The 16,618-nt window shown below is 44.4% G+C and overlaps 1 protein-coding gene across 2 annotated transcripts in view; it reads right to left on the minus strand.

The window, feature by feature from the left end:
* Positions 1–16,618, minus strand: part of TOM1L2 (target of myb1 like 2 membrane trafficking protein) — a 54,791-nt gene that overhangs the window by 13,689 nt on the left and 24,484 nt on the right. For both annotated transcript variants that reach the window (XM_057381320.1, XM_057381319.1), the window contains exons 5-12: positions 16,441–16,575; positions 15,346–15,504; positions 14,555–14,671; positions 11,811–11,944; positions 9,217–9,265; positions 8,024–8,147; positions 7,098–7,215; positions 4,770–4,845 (exon numbers count right to left, since the gene is read on the minus strand). In XM_057381320.1, coding sequence (XP_057237303.1) covers positions 4,770–4,845; positions 7,098–7,215; positions 8,024–8,147; positions 9,217–9,265; positions 11,811–11,944; positions 14,555–14,671; positions 15,346–15,504; positions 16,441–16,575 — 912 coding nt within the window. The remainder of the gene's footprint in view (positions 1–4,769; positions 4,846–7,097; positions 7,216–8,023; positions 8,148–9,216; positions 9,266–11,810; positions 11,945–14,554; positions 14,672–15,345; positions 15,505–16,440; positions 16,576–16,618) is intronic.

The raw sequence follows: 16,618 nt of genomic DNA on the forward strand, positions 1-16,618 counted from the left end.
CAGTGGTGTGAGTGGTGTGAACAGCAGGGGTGCCGATTTCATGCTTCCCCGCTCTTGTAAACAGTGGAAAGGCAAAGAAGAGGAACTAACTCAATCACTGGATTATTCATTATGGATGAACATCTAACAGTGGCACAGCACATCCCTGGCTGCAACAGAGCCACCGAACAGCRAGAGCCTCTGTGAGCCACAGTCAACAGTATTAGAGGCAAAGCTGATAGTGCTGCTCATTTTACAGCTCTTCACTCTCACCTTATGAGCTGTGGGTGTCTGACAGCACCAAAATGACACTCTGGCTCCCAGGGACAGGTACTCACAGTGCATTTATCACACATGTTTAGTCGCATGTTTACTCACATGTGTGAGCAGGCATGGAACTGCTTCTGGGTGCTTGCATGGGCAGGCAGATACACCACCTGTGCCATCACTGTGTGTGCACCAGCCATGCAAACTCCTGCCAAATTTCCAAACTGACCCTGAGAAATAATCTAGATTAGCCCTAAATCCTGAAGAATAAAGGCAAGTGTTTCATAGAGTAGATACTAAACACTCTGGATTGTCCAAACTTTAAATTTTCTGGGGTGTTTCTCTTTTTAAGCACTGGACAGCTTAGTCTGGGACACTCGGGGCTCTCCCTGGAGTGTGACGTTCCTGCTCCATGGGATTCCTGGTGCCCAGCCCCACACACTGCATTGCCAGCACAGTCCAGTGCAAAGGGAATTCTCCCTGCACCTCTCTAAACTCGGCTGCAGCCAGGACTCTCTCAGGAGGATTTTCTACAGTTAGGTCACATTATTGCTACTAATCTCAAACACTTACAGTGATGGATTACATCGTCCAAAAAAAAATGGTCTTAGAACTTGGCTTTAAGGCATAGCTGAGGCTATTTTTTCCCTTCCTCTGGCTTCTGCACCTAAAGCAGGCTTTGAACTTCTCTCTGCAAGCACATTGATGAAGGACAACTTCAAACAGGGTCAGAATGTGCACAGGTTCAGTGATCTTCAGAAGCCTGATTTTTATCAAGGCACTGGCATCACCAGACACAGGAATTAAATCCTTAAAGTCAGAAACACTATTGTACCTTTTGGAGTCTGATTCCTAATGCCAGTGGGGTTGAAGATGTCAATCTGGCTAGCAGTTCTCCYATTCCCTTCCTTACATAAAGAACTACCCCTACATTACTCAGTTCAACCACRTATGATCCTAAAATTTCCCTAAGTTTATTCCAGACCATGAAGTTAAGCACTACCAGAAAAGAGAGACAGAAAGTGCCCTCTTTATGAATAAGATCCATGAGACTTGTGTTTATCCCTCGAAAAGTGGATACTGCATAAATAAATCAAGACAGTAGAAGGAAACAATTGGATCCCCAGGCCTCTTCTGAAGGTGACATGGGATCCTACAAATTATTCAGTTGTTTACAAGTCTTTATGCTGTATAAACCAGAAATTGGTGCAAATCTTTCCCTTTGCCCCAGGTAATGATGTAGGTGGGAAATGAACTCCTTGTACTGTCCGATTTCAAGCGGTTCAATAGGGCAGGACGAGAGGTGAACAGAGGATGGTTATTCTAGGTCAGGGACTGGGGTGGGCAGTAGGAATTGYTTCACTGGTGAAGTCCTCACCATTCCTTGTGTAATTAGCCACTTGTCTATGGGCTCCATGTCTGAGTTCCCACCTTTACCTCTCCTCTGTGTTGGGAACAGAAAGGTCCATAAAGAGAGAAACCACGGCAACAACCCATGATAAAGTAATAAAACAKTTAAAAACTTCACATACACAGACACACACACACACAGACACACAAATGACTACAGTAGCTTCTGGCAGCAGCTGTGTCCCCCTCTGCCTGGCAGCTCTGTCCATGGAGGGACAGACCTCACCCCAAATTCTGCACTTCCTACAGACAGTTCACAATGTTTCAGCACTTCCTCCATGATTTCATTAAAAACAAAAACAATAATAAAATAAACCAACCACTGGCTAGTAGTGAGGCTGATGTTTGTCATCTTCTTAGAAGAAGGAAAAGTGAGGCTGTACAAGCTCCTGCAGTGGGTCAGACTGCACTGGGAGCTCTCATGTCACCTCTGTGGAGTGTCCCTTGTTTCTGAAGCCGTGGGTTGCAGCACACCCCACTCAYGTCCTTGACCTCAGCAGACAGACTGTGCCCCACACTAACAGCACAGCAGCTCTGTGATGGTATTGAGTGGAGGTGAAGTCAGGGCAGTTTGCTGCAGTGTCCTGGCAGCCTTTCAAACTGCCCCTCTTGAAAAGCAMAGAGGTTAAAGGACTGCTGATGCATCCAGCTCCCCTGAGCAGGCTGCAGACTGCACGGCACAGCACCACAAACACTCTAAGAGGGCTTCTTGTCCTTCAGCATCTCCTCCCTGAGCCAGGGTGGGATGCAGAGTCATCTCCAGCTCTGGAAGGGCTTGCTGAGGCTCAGCAGAGCACAGTTGCTCCAGCCCAGAACTGGGTGAGCTCAGCACATGGGTGTGTTATGTACATCCACCCAGACACCTGCACACACGGGATACCTCTCCTGGCCCCATTAACACAGGTAACGGAGAATCAGCTGCAATTTTTTATGTTTCATTTCCTGAGGGAAAAAAAAGGGAGGAAATCATTCCAATTTCATCTACTTTCTGTGTAACACCAGAGAATTGTTTCTTGGACACCTCTCCTCCCAGTTGCGATCATGCAACAACTGTGTGGCAACAAAAGCAATTCCCAACACGGAAAAGCAATATTAAGAAAACAGTATATTTTTAGCCCATCTTGTTTCCAGCTGCTAAATCACATTAAAAGACAGCTAATGCCACGTGATCAGCCTCCTCTCTGCAGACCATTCCGAGAATGACTACATTAGAAACGTCGGATGTGCTGAATTCTACCACTGGACAACTGTGCTGGAACGAGACGTGTGTGAAGAATGTGTTGCAAAGCTTTTGGCTCCTCCCTAGAGCTGTTCCTAATTTAGCTCTACCCAAATTAAAGCCTGTCKTTTCGTTTACTGAGCGCTGCCAGTTTTTTGCTACACACGCTGGRGCTGGTAASTTTAGMAGAGTTTAATTTTTATTTCCTTTAAGAAGAGACACCCACAAGCCTCACAACAGTTGAGAAAAAGTGTTTACCAATTACAGAGCAACTGCATTTCCAAATAAGCTCTTCTGATTACACGATGCAATCTCCAGGACCTTTGAAAAGAGGCTGAAAGTCTCAGCAACATCTCAGAGCCCCARGTTCCACAACCTGTAAGGCATTCACCTCAAAAAACTTTGACCTCCAGATGAGCTTAGCCACAGCCCTTTGAACTGACAACACTTGGGGCAGAGCAGCAGCTCTGCTGGTGGGAATGACATGTTGTGCTGGTGCCTCAAGCAGAACTGRCTGGAAACAAAAGTGTTAATAAATAAGGACATGACCCTGAGGCCAYTGAGGGAATACAGCCCCCTTGACCAGCTAAATGGAAGCTCCTCGCATTTGGTTAACCAGGAACAAAGAGCAGAAYATCAAATCCTTCCCCAGGTCCTGCCAATAACAGCTCAGTGATACTGGGGGCTTGGGATGTCACACTGGATTCAGGAATTCCTGTGAAGGAATACTTCTGCCCCTGCCTCCTCATGGTTCTCCTTTCCCCTCAGTACTGCTGCCATGAGTTTCGTGGGGCTGAGCCCCAACTGGTYACAGGGCTGACATGGGTTATAAATGACCCTTTGTGCAGGAGGACAGGGACAGGAAGAAGCAGGTAGGTTTGTGGGGTGGGGGATGCTCTGTAAGAGCTGAGGCCCTGCTCCCACTGAACGATGGCCCAGGCAGGCAGGCAGGCAGCTGTGATCTGACCCCAGCTGGCTCCCAACACAAATTCTCCCTGGCTTGGAGGACAAGCTGCCAGGCATGCCAGCTGCCCAGAGCACTCCCACTTCATGTCATGAAAGAACCAGGGCGGGATCAGCCAAGGCATGGGGAGGCAATTCTCCCTGGTGACAGGCATATGCATGCTGCAYTGGCCTCCCATGCTACGCTGGCTCTGTCGTGCTCCCTAGTGGTCATCACAGCCCAAAACTGGACTGGAAAAGGTTCTGAACTTGCTCTGTCCTCTCAAACACAGCTGCGTACAAAAGAGCAGCACAGTTTTAAAAAGCAGGGTGGTAGAAASGGTCAAGGCATGATCTAAAAGCTCTTGTGCTGCTGCCTTCACTGAGGGATGCAGACAAAGCTGGCCAAGCTCTCTCACCAGTGTTTTTAGTGCCAGCTGCTGCGAGGTGACAGCACATGGGGCTCTTCTGCCCACACAAGAGAGCAGGARCCTGCCCTGGGCAGACAGAACAGGCTGCATGTGAGGGCAGTTATGGCAAAGAATGTGAAGCATTAAAAGTCTGCATAATTTCTGTCCCTGTAACTCGCTCGTGTATCCATRCTCTTGGAGCAAAGTCTAGTAGATTAAGACTTCCATAAGCAAAACCAAACCAAGCCAATGTACACCAGTGTTCACAGGATATTCCCCATTAAATATTTCCCTGCAATGACTCCAGACAAGCTGCAAGGACACAGGAGAATTTACCCACTATGATTCTGAAGTCTTTTAGACCAGAGTGCTAAGCAGCATCTCTTTAGAGATCATTACTGAGCAAGTACTTGCTCCCAGATATCAATTTCAAAATAGCCATTACTACCACGTTGCTGGAATGCAGAATGAGAAGCTCAGTCAAAGCAGCCACCTACAGCTTGGATTCCACGTGGATAACAAAACACAGAGCCATGACCTACCCCTCCCGTGTTCTGTTTCCGAACATCCAGGGCAGAYGCCAGTCCTTTGACAGCCTGTGGATCCTCATACGTCACGCTGAAAGAAAGGAACAAACCACACAACTAGAAGGAAGTCCAGCAGTCACCCACAAACAATCATGGAATCATAGAAAAGCCTGRGTTGGAAGGGATGTTAAAGGATCATCTCATTCCACCCTGCTGCCACCACATCTTCCACTATCCCAGRGTGCTCCAAGCCCTGTACAAACTGGCCTTGGACACTTCCAGGGATGGAGCAGCCACAGCTTCTCCGGGCAACCTGTGCCAGGGCTTCACCACCCTCACAGGGAAGAATTTCTTCCCAATATTCAATCTAAACCTACTCTCTCTCAGTTTGAACCCATTCCCCTTTGTCTTGTCACTCCAGACCCTTGTAAACAGTCTCTCCTCATCTTTCTTGTAGGCTCCCTTCAGGTATTGGAATTAGGTCAMCCCAAGGCTGAACAATCCCAATTCTCCCAGCCTTTCTTCACAGGAGARGAATACTCTGGGTACTCTGATTTACTCCCCTGGGAACCAGAAAGCRCATTCTTTTTCTTARCAAGAYTTGGARCRTACKGTGTGTACCCCAAAAAGACAAGTGTGGTCTGTACAAAGGCCACCCATCAGTTTTGGAAAGCACCTTGAAGCAAAGACAGTAAGATCAGCATTATGAAAGGCAGGCAAACAGGTCATGAGGCACCCTAAGCATGTCCAAGAGCAAGCGAGGGACTGTGAAAAAGGGACTGATTGCAGATGATGTTTAACAAAGATTTGGAGATGACATCTGGAAGCCTGACCTTGATGTGTGCATGGGGGAAGGCAGAGCGAGACTCGAAGAGAGATGAAATTATGCAACTGCAGTGAAGCAGACAAAGAAATGCACTATTTACAGAGCTGTTAAAAGCTCCTTAAATTGCAATGCAAAAGGGACATGTAGCAGTCAGGTGACAGAGGCAGCAGCATCATCTCTCAGATCACAGTGGTGTACCACGAGCTGCACAGACTCAAACATGTGCCCATAAATCAGCTCCTGGGAGGGGCTGCCTGGCTGAGCAGGGGGARCCCTCTCTCCTCCTCATGCTGGCTTCTCCCAAGCTGTCAGCACAGCACCCAGAGCTCTCACACCCAGAGCTGTCACCTACACACCACAGCAAGTCACACTCATGCCTTTCCTCCTCCCTGCGGCTCTGCTCACACAGTGCACAGTCCAAGGAAGGTAGAGCAATCCTCCCCTGTGAAATCACGGATCATCCGTGCTCCTGGTTCCATTAGGTATGGTGTGGGAAGAGTAGTTTTGTGCTTCATTTAGCACAAGAGACAGAGGGACCTCGATTAGATCTCTCCTGCAATGCATCTCCTTTCTAACTGTACATTAAGGCTCCCAGCCCAAAATCTCCAGTGGTGGCACATCTCTCTACATTAGAGCATTTCCTCTCAGCACTGATACCACAGCTGAGGCAGCACCAATAGCTGTATTGATAACTGCAAATAAAAGAGCCCAATAAATTTGTTGGCTCAAGTTTGCTAAATTTTTGATAAACTATTTAACAGCATTTYTTAGCTTGACACAAGATACTGAAGATGTTCTCACAGCTGGTAGCCACTACTTCCTTGAAAATCTGAACCCAGGAAGGAAGAAATAATATATGAAAGAAAAATACCTGAGTGTGTCTTTTATTGAGTATCACTTGACAGGGATCAAAGGATTTCTTAATAAGTGCATAGATTTATTTYACATTAAGATAATTTGACCTGTTAAATGCCCTTGAAAGTGCCAGATTTGCAGCTCTAAAGATGCAAGCCCTATGCATATAAACAAATTAGAGGTAGCATGGAGCTAGGCAAGCTACACTGCCTTGACAGCCTATGAGAGGCTGACCGGGGCCAAAAGGGGAGTTAACTGGATGGTAATTCTGTTTCCAAGCCCTTGATGACAGTAATTGAGTCACCAAAGTACATCCATGACCTTCAGGTGAAGGACYCTTATGTCCCTGTATCTCAAACATGGGTGGATGGGATGACAAGCCTTCAGAAGAAGGCAGGAGTTAAGGCAAGCACAATTGCAAGTTTCCAGTGAGCTCATTAACTAAGACAGTCAGTGCCTAGCCAATCTGCTCTGTCCAGCAGCAGGAACTTTTCCACTTGTTTATATTAATAACAACCAAWAGGAAAGGGATTGGATTAAAAGCATGAAAATACATACCAAAACTACTTTTTCAGTCTGGACTGAAGTCAAGAAGTTTTAGATTTATGTCCTCAGAGAACAGCAATGCCATGACTCAGTGCTAAAGACAAATTCCAACTTACTTCTTTCGTTGCTCAGCCAAGGAGCTGCCTCTTGTCTGTGCAAACATGTCGAAGTCATCACGAGGATTACTGTGCTGGAGGGAGCTGAGGGTGCCACTGACACTGTTTGTGCCCAAGTCTAAAACCAGAGGAGATAAAACAAGTGAACCAGTGAAACAAAAAACCCTATGCAAACATCATCATCACTGAGAGATGCAGCACTGAAGACAGTTTTGTTAAAAAATGCTGGAGGAACACTAATCATGTGTTCTTAAAAGAAAAAAAAAAAGTGTAGAAATTGTCTAATTCATCCTGRAAGCACCACTCCATAAATGCTCCTCATCGAGAAGCCAGCATTTAGGAATTGGTATGTACCTGCTGCCAGTATCCTAAGATAGTTACTAACCACTAACACAATCCAAAATTTTGGGCATGGTCAGTAACTTTCTCCACAATGTTTTCTCTCAGTTACTGACTGTGAAGCCAATGCTTTCAAACCAAGGAATATGGTATTGGTGCAGTGCTGAAAGAGGTGGAGAACCTTCAGTCCAACCCAGTGATCCAATCAAGCAATCTTTGGTTTAATTTAATGTAAACCACATAACAGTTTCATAAAACCTTTCATCCTAAGATTCCAAATACTATTTGTAGAAGGGGAATCAAGAACATTCACCARGCTGATTTCACAAAGAATGATAACTATGCAGAAATAAAAGTAGTACAAGTTCTGCCACGAACAACAACCTGCACATCCTTTCCATCAGTTTTTTCTCTCGTTAATCAATCCCTGCCTTTGTGCCAGGCTGGTTCTCAACTGCAGATTGCCACAGTGCAGGGGAGTGGGAATGCTTTCTAATCCTCCTGGAAGCCACATAGCCAAACCTTTCAGAGGCCACATGCCAACATTAATCAGGTAGCGGAGAGCACGATTCAGACCAGGCACTCACCAAGACCTGCAAGCTGTGAAGAAAGAGAAGATGGAGGTGCTGAGTTTCCGACCATGGGGCTCACTACAGCTGGAGAGCCAGGACCCAAATCTATTAAATTGTCTTCTGTCACCTCATTTAGTACCTGTCAGGACACAAGAAACACAGAAGTTACACATGCCAGCAATTTCTTCTTGCAGTACAACATCAAACATCACAAAATAATGGGCACTTCCTATAAAGTTCTCTCTTGCATGCTGCTAAGTGGACCAGTTTTTTGGATACTACAGTGATGAGTGCAGAATAAAAAAGGTCAACCACCAATAAACCCTCAGTCTGACTGCTCAGCACAGCAGGAAACTCTCCTGGAGGTCACCTAAATCTCTTCAGATTCAACTAATGTGCTTAACACTAGACYGACATCAGAGCTAAGTCGAACTGACTCTGCTACTAATTTCCACATTAGGTATAAACTGTTTTCAAAAACAAAACTTCTTTGTTGTGAATAAAGTGTCAATGCAGAGCCTTTGCTGAAGTTTGCATCACACTGCAGGAGAAGTGGTAAAGCAAAGTAAATAGAGGAAATGGYTATGAATGCAGAATACAAAATTTAATAGAAGTACAGATTCATCATGAACTCAGACCTTGAATGCTATAAAACAACTACAAAGGAATTTTCATTTAAAGAATAATTAGAACTCTTCAGCTTGGAAAGGGGCTGCTTAAATAGGAGATGAAATAATAAAATTATGAGTGGCATGAAGAAAATTAACCTGAACAGTGGTATTGTAAGACACAGTGAAGAAAAATTAGGTGAAGCAAACAAAAATCATTAAGTGACTTGATAAAATGTAAACAAAATATTTGTTACATATAAATGGAAAATAAATATGTAAAAATGTATAGTGAAACTGTGGAATTTACTGCTTAAGGACATTGTGAACTCCCAAAGTCCACATGGACTCAAAAGCAATCAAAAAATTTAATAGAGGAATGAAAATCCATCAAGGATTGTAAACACAGAGATGTTTTAGTGTGAAGTGACTTCCTGAGCTAAAAGTTGTCCCTTGGGGTTTGCCACATTCTTACTTTTCCTGGCTTCCACCACAGCAGGCARGACACAGGGCTGGACAAATAGAAGGTGTGATACTACTGATAGTACTACAGCTGGTRTGGTGCAGCTGCTGAGAGAATAAATGGAGTGAGGTACTTACTCCATTGCTGGCATTTTGTGTTGAGCGTCCCGATCTGTAGCGTTCAAATCTGTTTAGGAACAAAAAAAAGCAAACCAAAACCCAACATGGATTATCAAAGCCACCAATAAACAATGAAAAACATGACTTTGTAACCAAGCCATGACATGCTTGCCACTCAGCTTCAGTTCTCTGGTTCAAAAGGGAAGCCTGAAGGCTTTAACTCCAGGCCAGGACAAAGGGATGATTGCTGAGAAGTTGCACTCTTGGCAAAGGTGGATTTTAAGTTGACTAATCTGATCTTGCAGCACAAACATSCCTGAAAAACACTGTAGGATTTGTCTTTTGTTTCGGGTTTTTTTTTTTAATCATTAAGTGCTTTGTGACAGACTGCTGTGTGAGCCAAAGGACAGGAGGAACTGCAGCAAGATTGATGCTCACAGCTCAACAAGCCAAGCACCACARCTCATCTTACTCCCACTTACCAGCTCCTTCTTGCTGCAATAATGCAAATGAGGAGCTGTGTGTGTGTGGTGTGGCACAGCCTGACCCCAGCACACATGGCACGAGTGACAATGAACAGCAGATTCAACATGCTTAAAACATCCTGAGTCCATTCAAATAGCCTACGTTCAAATACCTTGGTACTTTCCAAGAAGGAAAAATAATGATGTTGGATAAAATCTTCATACTTTTAAGGGGAAGAAGTCTGGTTAGTCAAGCTCTGGTGTCTTCACTGCTCAGTGCATCTGGGACCACAAATCTAAACCCAGATTTCATGAAAGTCTTCAAGGCAGGCTGGATGGAGCTCTGAGCAAAATGATCTAGTGGGAAGTGTCCCCACGCATGGCAGGAGGTGGGATTAGATAAGTTTTGAGGTCCATTCCAACCCAAAACATTGTGTGATTCTATGAACTCAAAACTGCTCCCATGSCCTGTTTAAGGGCAGTCTGATCTCCTTCCTTACCAGGAAATGCACCATGATTTCGTGGAGGTTCAAATTTTTCRAAGTAGTCTCAGAAGTAACCTCTCTTTTCAGCAAAAAGCCCATCATACTCATATAATCCTCCGGGTTTTCTCCCAGATGGACAAAATACAACAGGGAATGTCAAGCAAACTAAAATGTTTTCTTAAGGTAACAGAGAAAAATGTGGAGTTAAAAGGCAGCAAAACCAAATTCAGGCCCAAWTTTCAATTTTAGGAAACTGTGGGTGTTTGCTATTACTGGAAATCCAACTCCCTTTGCTGGAAACCTAAGACACCTCCCACCTCATTTCTCACCAAAAGGCTTCTGTTCATTTACATCCCAAGGCTTCACAGCGAAGGCCAGAGCTCCTGCTTGAGTCACTGACGGAGCTTGGTCCCCTGTGCTAGAAATCAGCATGATGGATGTGGAGCTTTTGGAACAGCAGAGGAGGAACTGGAATTTATTGAACACTCAGACCAGCGGCAGCTATTCYACCACAAACAGCTTGTGAACATCACTCAGTTCCCCTTTCATGAATAATGACTACAAACACATCAGCCCCAGTCAGCAAARCCGCAGATGGGGGAAAATAGAAAAATTATTAAGGGTGACCAGACTAAACCTTAGTGATAGTTACACTCTGCCACTTGTAGAATCCTGCTTGTGCATGAAACACACACCATTTCACATAAAAAGCCAGCGTTTGTTTCAAAGTTTGCCCCATCTCCTCTGAACGACGAAATCAAAGGCAAAATCGAGGGCACTGAGTCGTCTTTGCAGCCTTTGCCGTGACAGCACAAATTCACAGATCTAGAGTCTAATTTATTTTTAAAGGCTTGAGAAACAAAGCCCTGTGCTAAGAGCAAGGAACAAAGGGTACTCTTTAGTRCCTCGCTCCCCAGGCCTGTCATTAAGGGGAAGATTAAACTTTCCCAAGACTGCGGCATCACGTGTCACCTCCTGCAGCAGATGTGCCTGACAGTGCCTTTGTCTGACATGTCGAAAGTCCTGTGCCCCAAGTCCTGTCCCCAGGGATGATTCCTGCAGAACAGCTCTTCGAAACATTAGCTCTGCACAAGACAGGCTTTTTTTTTTAAAGATTTTAAGTGTTGCTTAAAAACAAATCCTTTGCATGCCCGATGCTCCCGCCCACCTCAGGCAGCTCCTCTTGCACCAGAACTGGAAAGCTCAGAGATCAGAGGGCAGAGAGAGCTCACGGGAGCCTCCCTAAGCCAGGAAGCAGCACAGACATTTGTGCAGAGTGCAGGCTAGCAGGGGAGCTAGTGACTATGCAGTGCTGGTTTTGGTCCYTGGTCCCCACACCTGCACAGTCCTGCACAACAGGGACTTGCAGACTTGAATCTCTGCTAGTACAGAGAGCTTTCACAAGGTGACCTTGCATTTTTATGGATATGTCCCACAAAAATTCAGTGGATAATACAAAAAAAACCTTATTAAAAGAATTCACTGAAACAGGAATATTACCATAAAAGGCTATAAAAATATCGTGTAAATGGTTCCTGTGGTTTGGTTCTCTGCGTCATGTTGGACCCTTGGCCCAGATGGCCCAATTTCACCAACTGACCTATTTTATCCTTATGAAAAAACCCTGAATGAATGTAAATGGCTGCTGGGAGAGGTGCCCCACCTTTCATATCGGAGGAAGACGTTATTTAAATCATCATTCACGTGCAGCAGCTCCTCTGTGACTTCTTCATTGGACACTCGTGAGATAAGCTCCACAATCCTCTGCTGCATGGCTCTGCAGGTTCGGTTCAGTTCCTAGGAGGAATGCATTGTGCACACACAGTCTGATAAGCAACAAGCAATAAGTAGATTTAGTTGAGCTCTGTTCACAGCCAAACATATCCCCCAGCTGAGAAACACTAAGACAAGTTTATCTATGCATGATTAAATGTCACCCAAAAGCACATCTAATCAAACGCCCTTCAAGAGATGATGGCATAAAACCTTGAGAGTCTATTCACAATTYAACTTCCTGATTCTTCTTTAACTCTGAGCACTTCAGAAAATAAATATCTGTATTTTAGTCATCTGTTTTAAGAATAAAACATGTTAATACAACAGCTTTCCAGAAGAGAGCTTTTAAGGAAAATTCAATCTGCTCTTTTTGGCGATATCACCCTTAAAAACTAAATTATGTGGATGGTGGAACATGTGGGGGAAAAAAGGTTCATCAAGGCTACCACAAATACTGAGTGTGTGCTAGGATGAGAAGCRTTGGGGACACAGAACTTACCAACTACAGAGAACATGAGGGTAAAACAAACCAAAGAGCAGGAAAAGGTGAGTGTTCCACACACCCTACAGGACTGAGCCACACAGAGAAATGTTCCCTTACACTGAGCAGAAGCACAGACAAGAGACTGCACWAATGCAATGGGGAGTTTCATTTTAAGGAATGCAGAGCGAGGGCATTTATTTTAGAAGTTTCCCATCAAGAAATCTAGATTTCAGTTTGCCTAGACCAGCAGTTCTYATGCTTCCAGGACATCTCTTCCATCACCAATTACTTAGCAGAATTCTGTACTGACCAAGGGTCAAACTGGTCTGCTGAGGAGAACTGCAAGAAGCAATGTGACATATGGCAGGGTGCCTCTGATCAAACCCACAGTTTTACTTCAATAAGCACTGACATTCCAGCTAAAGCATGTCCCTCTGTCATCTTCCACTCCTCCCAGCTCYACTTCACAGCAAAAATTCAGCACTAAACAAGGATGACTTGTTGGTACACAACCTTCAGGATGAAAGCAAAAATGTGTTTGTTTTCCTTGCATGGTCTGACATCCTAAGCTCTGGATAAATTTCACCTACTGCAATCCAGCTGCCTTAACAGCTTGAGGAATGTGTTCTCCAATGTCAGTTTTGATCCCATCACTTTCCAAGCAGATTGTGACATTTCAGAGGTTTGTTTGCTGCCTTTCCGAGAGGGCTGACAGTACCTATCTATTCTGCTCAGAGCTGGCTCTCTAGCAGGCTGTTTACATTTGATTGTTGGAGAAAATGTCAGGAATTATTTAAGGAGGAGGGCTATATAAACCTCAAAGCAAGGAGTCCTTGCATGCAGCACCCAGYTCTCAGCTCTCAAAAGACCAACCATCCTTTGTGATCAAAAACGGGTTCTCCCCAGCTCTGTGATTCAGATTTAGGCTGCATCAGTCACAGAAGGGAGCCAGGTGGAATAAAGAATCATTGCTGTCACTCYGTTTTATGATCAAGTTCTTTCACCTTAAAGCTGTGCTCTAAGGTTACRCTGTCAAGATGCTGCTGGTCGTTTCTCAGTGTAAGCAAACTGTTCGATTTCGGCCTGTCATGGTTTCCTGGAAGCTGCTTTTGTTTTGAGCAGTTCGACCCAAATGGGCAGTAACTGAAAGGCTCTTTATTGCAAAGCCTCTCATCAGCTGCCATCATGGCTCCGAGACAAACACACAATGCCACTGCATGCGAGAGACCAGTTTTTGGATGGATTTCAACCTCTGATGTATCACAGAGAGCAATTCCCTGCCTTCCTCYGAACGGATTGCTGTGGGAGCCCATCCTCCCCGCTGGAGGATCAAAACAGAAGGCTATTTCTGAAGCTATGGAAAGGCAAATACCACGTTAAGGGCAGCAGCTGGAATGTCAGAACGCAACGCTTCTCATCTGTTCTCCTCATCTGTGGGACTGTGTGACTTTCCTCAGCCAAAAGGCCACCCCATGACCACTGACCTTGGGAATTAAGTGTAAAGCCTGAGACAAGAACTCAGTTTATACTGTGTTTCATCTTGAGATACAAAGTACTGCACTGGATTGAGATTTTCCACCAAAGAAATCACTCCTGATTATCCAGTCTAGCCCTCTGGACAGATAAAACTTCACCTGAGCACTTGCCTTAAGACACTACACCTTCACGAGAACATATCTTCTGGAAAGACTGTTCATATGTAAGATTTCAAGTGGCAGAGACTCCACAGACCCTTAGCATTATTTAAATGGAAATATGGAGTGTTTCTTCTTGCAGTATGACTGGGAATGTTTTGACTCCACACAAGTGGTGATGTGGAGTGTCAAAGACGCAGAAAAGCACAGGGCCAMCAGAACCTGTGGCAATTCTAAGCTGTTTAGAGGTAAAGGAGACCTGATATTCAGTGTTGGGAAAAAATTATAGCTACACAAAGAGGAAAGCACTGGAACAAGTTTCAAGGCAAGTCAGGAAATTGTCACTGGAAGCTTTAAGGAATGAAGAAAATCAAGTGATGGCACTTGCCAGGGTCAAGCACAGCCCCCACCCAAGCAAACCCAGGCTGTGAAGTGAGCCACAACAAAACCCATCCCCCCATGGAAACTCAAGCACAGAAAGGATCAAAATCATATTATTTAGAAAACTGTTACCTGGAGTAACTCAAGGTCTGAGGAATCCTCTTGTCCAGGTACCATTTCTGTCAACATTTCAGACATCACTTTTGTATTCCCACGAACAATATCCAGCTCACTGCGCAGCCGGGCTATCTAAATTGGGGCAAAAAGACAGCAAAACACTGCATAATCTTTTGGTTTAGGCAGTTCATTTTCAAGAACCGACTTTGAGATATCTCTGGTTCTGTCTGACTTCATATCTCAGGCTCCAGACATTCCAGCAGGAAAAAAACAAAAAAAAAGATAAAAAGTTTACCCAGGAGAAAAGGAACAGAAAAAGAAAAGAATTATCATCATAAACCCAGATGTGTTGTGTCCGTATGGAAGAGAAGCAATTGCAAACAGCACCTAAAGCCAGACCTTGGCCGTGCCTCACTCCAGTGGGGGGAAAGATGTACATATTTTAAGTAGAATTTTTGTCTCTGAAGTTATATTTTTTTCAGGGAAAAAGAAAATTCTGTATTAGGGTGTTTGCAAGGGCTTGAGTTCCTGCATCTGCWAGACATGCTGTGCCTTGAAAGGAGTGGGGCTAATGGGAATAACTGCCCAAATACTGCTGAGTGGGCTGGTCCAGCAGATTGTGCTGCCATAACCAGGCCAGACAGACATATCAAAGCCTAAATTTTACAATATAACAGGAAGAAAGATTACTAAGCACAGCCAAACCTAAGAGACAAAGTCCAAAGAGTTAGAAAGTACTTCTGCAAATTAATTTCTAATTTGATTTGCTGAAAGAGGCTCACTCAAAAGAATCAACATGCCAATACCTGTTCAGAGTTAGCAGTGATGGGACCAGTCACATTCAAGGCTGGGGCCTGAGGAGCAGAATACGCCGTTGGAGAGGTCGAGGAATAAGAACTGGTGCTCATCCTTTGCTGAGACTGGGAATTGTGCATATTTGCTGCAGGATCAACTTCGGGAACACTCTGCCACATCAGAAAGACAAGAGTTCAAAAGCTGAATTGGGACAGCACTTGCTTTGTCAGCAACCTCAGGCCAAACAGGCTCAAATATAGAACATAATTGCACCTTGTGGGAAAGGTCAGTGCAGCTGCTRGAACAGACTGACAGCTTCAAAAATCTTCCATGCCCATGTCTTTTGACCCAACCCACAAGCATTTAAGTCCATTTACTTTTACAAGAAAAGTGAGAAGCAAAACAAAAACAAGAGCCAAAGAGGAATAATTATAAATGACTTTTAACTAGGAATTAAGTTACAAGCTTACCAAAAAATGTGATACATAGATACTGAATTTAATTAACCTTGACATAAGAATTGTAATCTCTCAGTCCTTGATCACTTGCATTTCCCGCTTCAAAGATTCATTAACTTCAGTTTTCAGAGTGAATAATCAGAACACCTGTGATCATTAAGTTACTTCCAAGCAGCAGTTCTGTCAACTTTCCAGACCTAACTTTCCAGAGTTGTAAAGTTCKCACATTACTGTGGGATCAGAGAGAGATTCAGACCCTGTACACCTTTAATCAAGGGGCAGACCTTGGCTCAGGGTTATCACCAAAAGAAACAACCATACTTTTGAGGAAAAGAAGCAAATCTCAATCATAAATCCTGCTGGGCTCTCTTTGAACAAATTATTTGCATCTGTTTGGTGATTTYGTGGTACAAGATTAAATGTTACAAACTCTTTTCCTCTTCTCAGATTGATGATTGACTTAASGGAGGAGATAGCTTATCAGTCTGTATTATGCCTCTCTTACATCCCCTTTCACCATTAAAATGTCCTTCCAYGAGTGAGAAAATGAGCCAAATTCAGAGAAACAGGAGGGGAAAGACAAGTAATTATCCAACTATTTAGGAATCCTGGGAAAACACCTCCCAGAATTGCAATACTGCAGCTTACCCTCTGCGGTGTGTGTATTGGAGACAAAGCATCAAGATCTGCCATGGGGAACTCGATGCCTTTCCTCTTGAGCTCTTCATAAATATGCACTACTCCAGTTAAATCAGGGCTACTTCGAAAGGCATCAGCCCAAGCCTGGAAAACAYGAGGGATTATCCATAAACCTCCCAAATGAAGC

Source organism: Malurus melanocephalus, unplaced genomic scaffold (genome assembly GCF_030028575.1).
Source record: "Malurus melanocephalus ecotype Western Australia unplaced genomic scaffold, MMel_1.1 scaffold_504, whole genome shotgun sequence".
In the NCBI taxonomy this organism is placed as follows: domain Eukaryota; kingdom Metazoa; phylum Chordata; class Aves; order Passeriformes; family Maluridae; genus Malurus; species Malurus melanocephalus.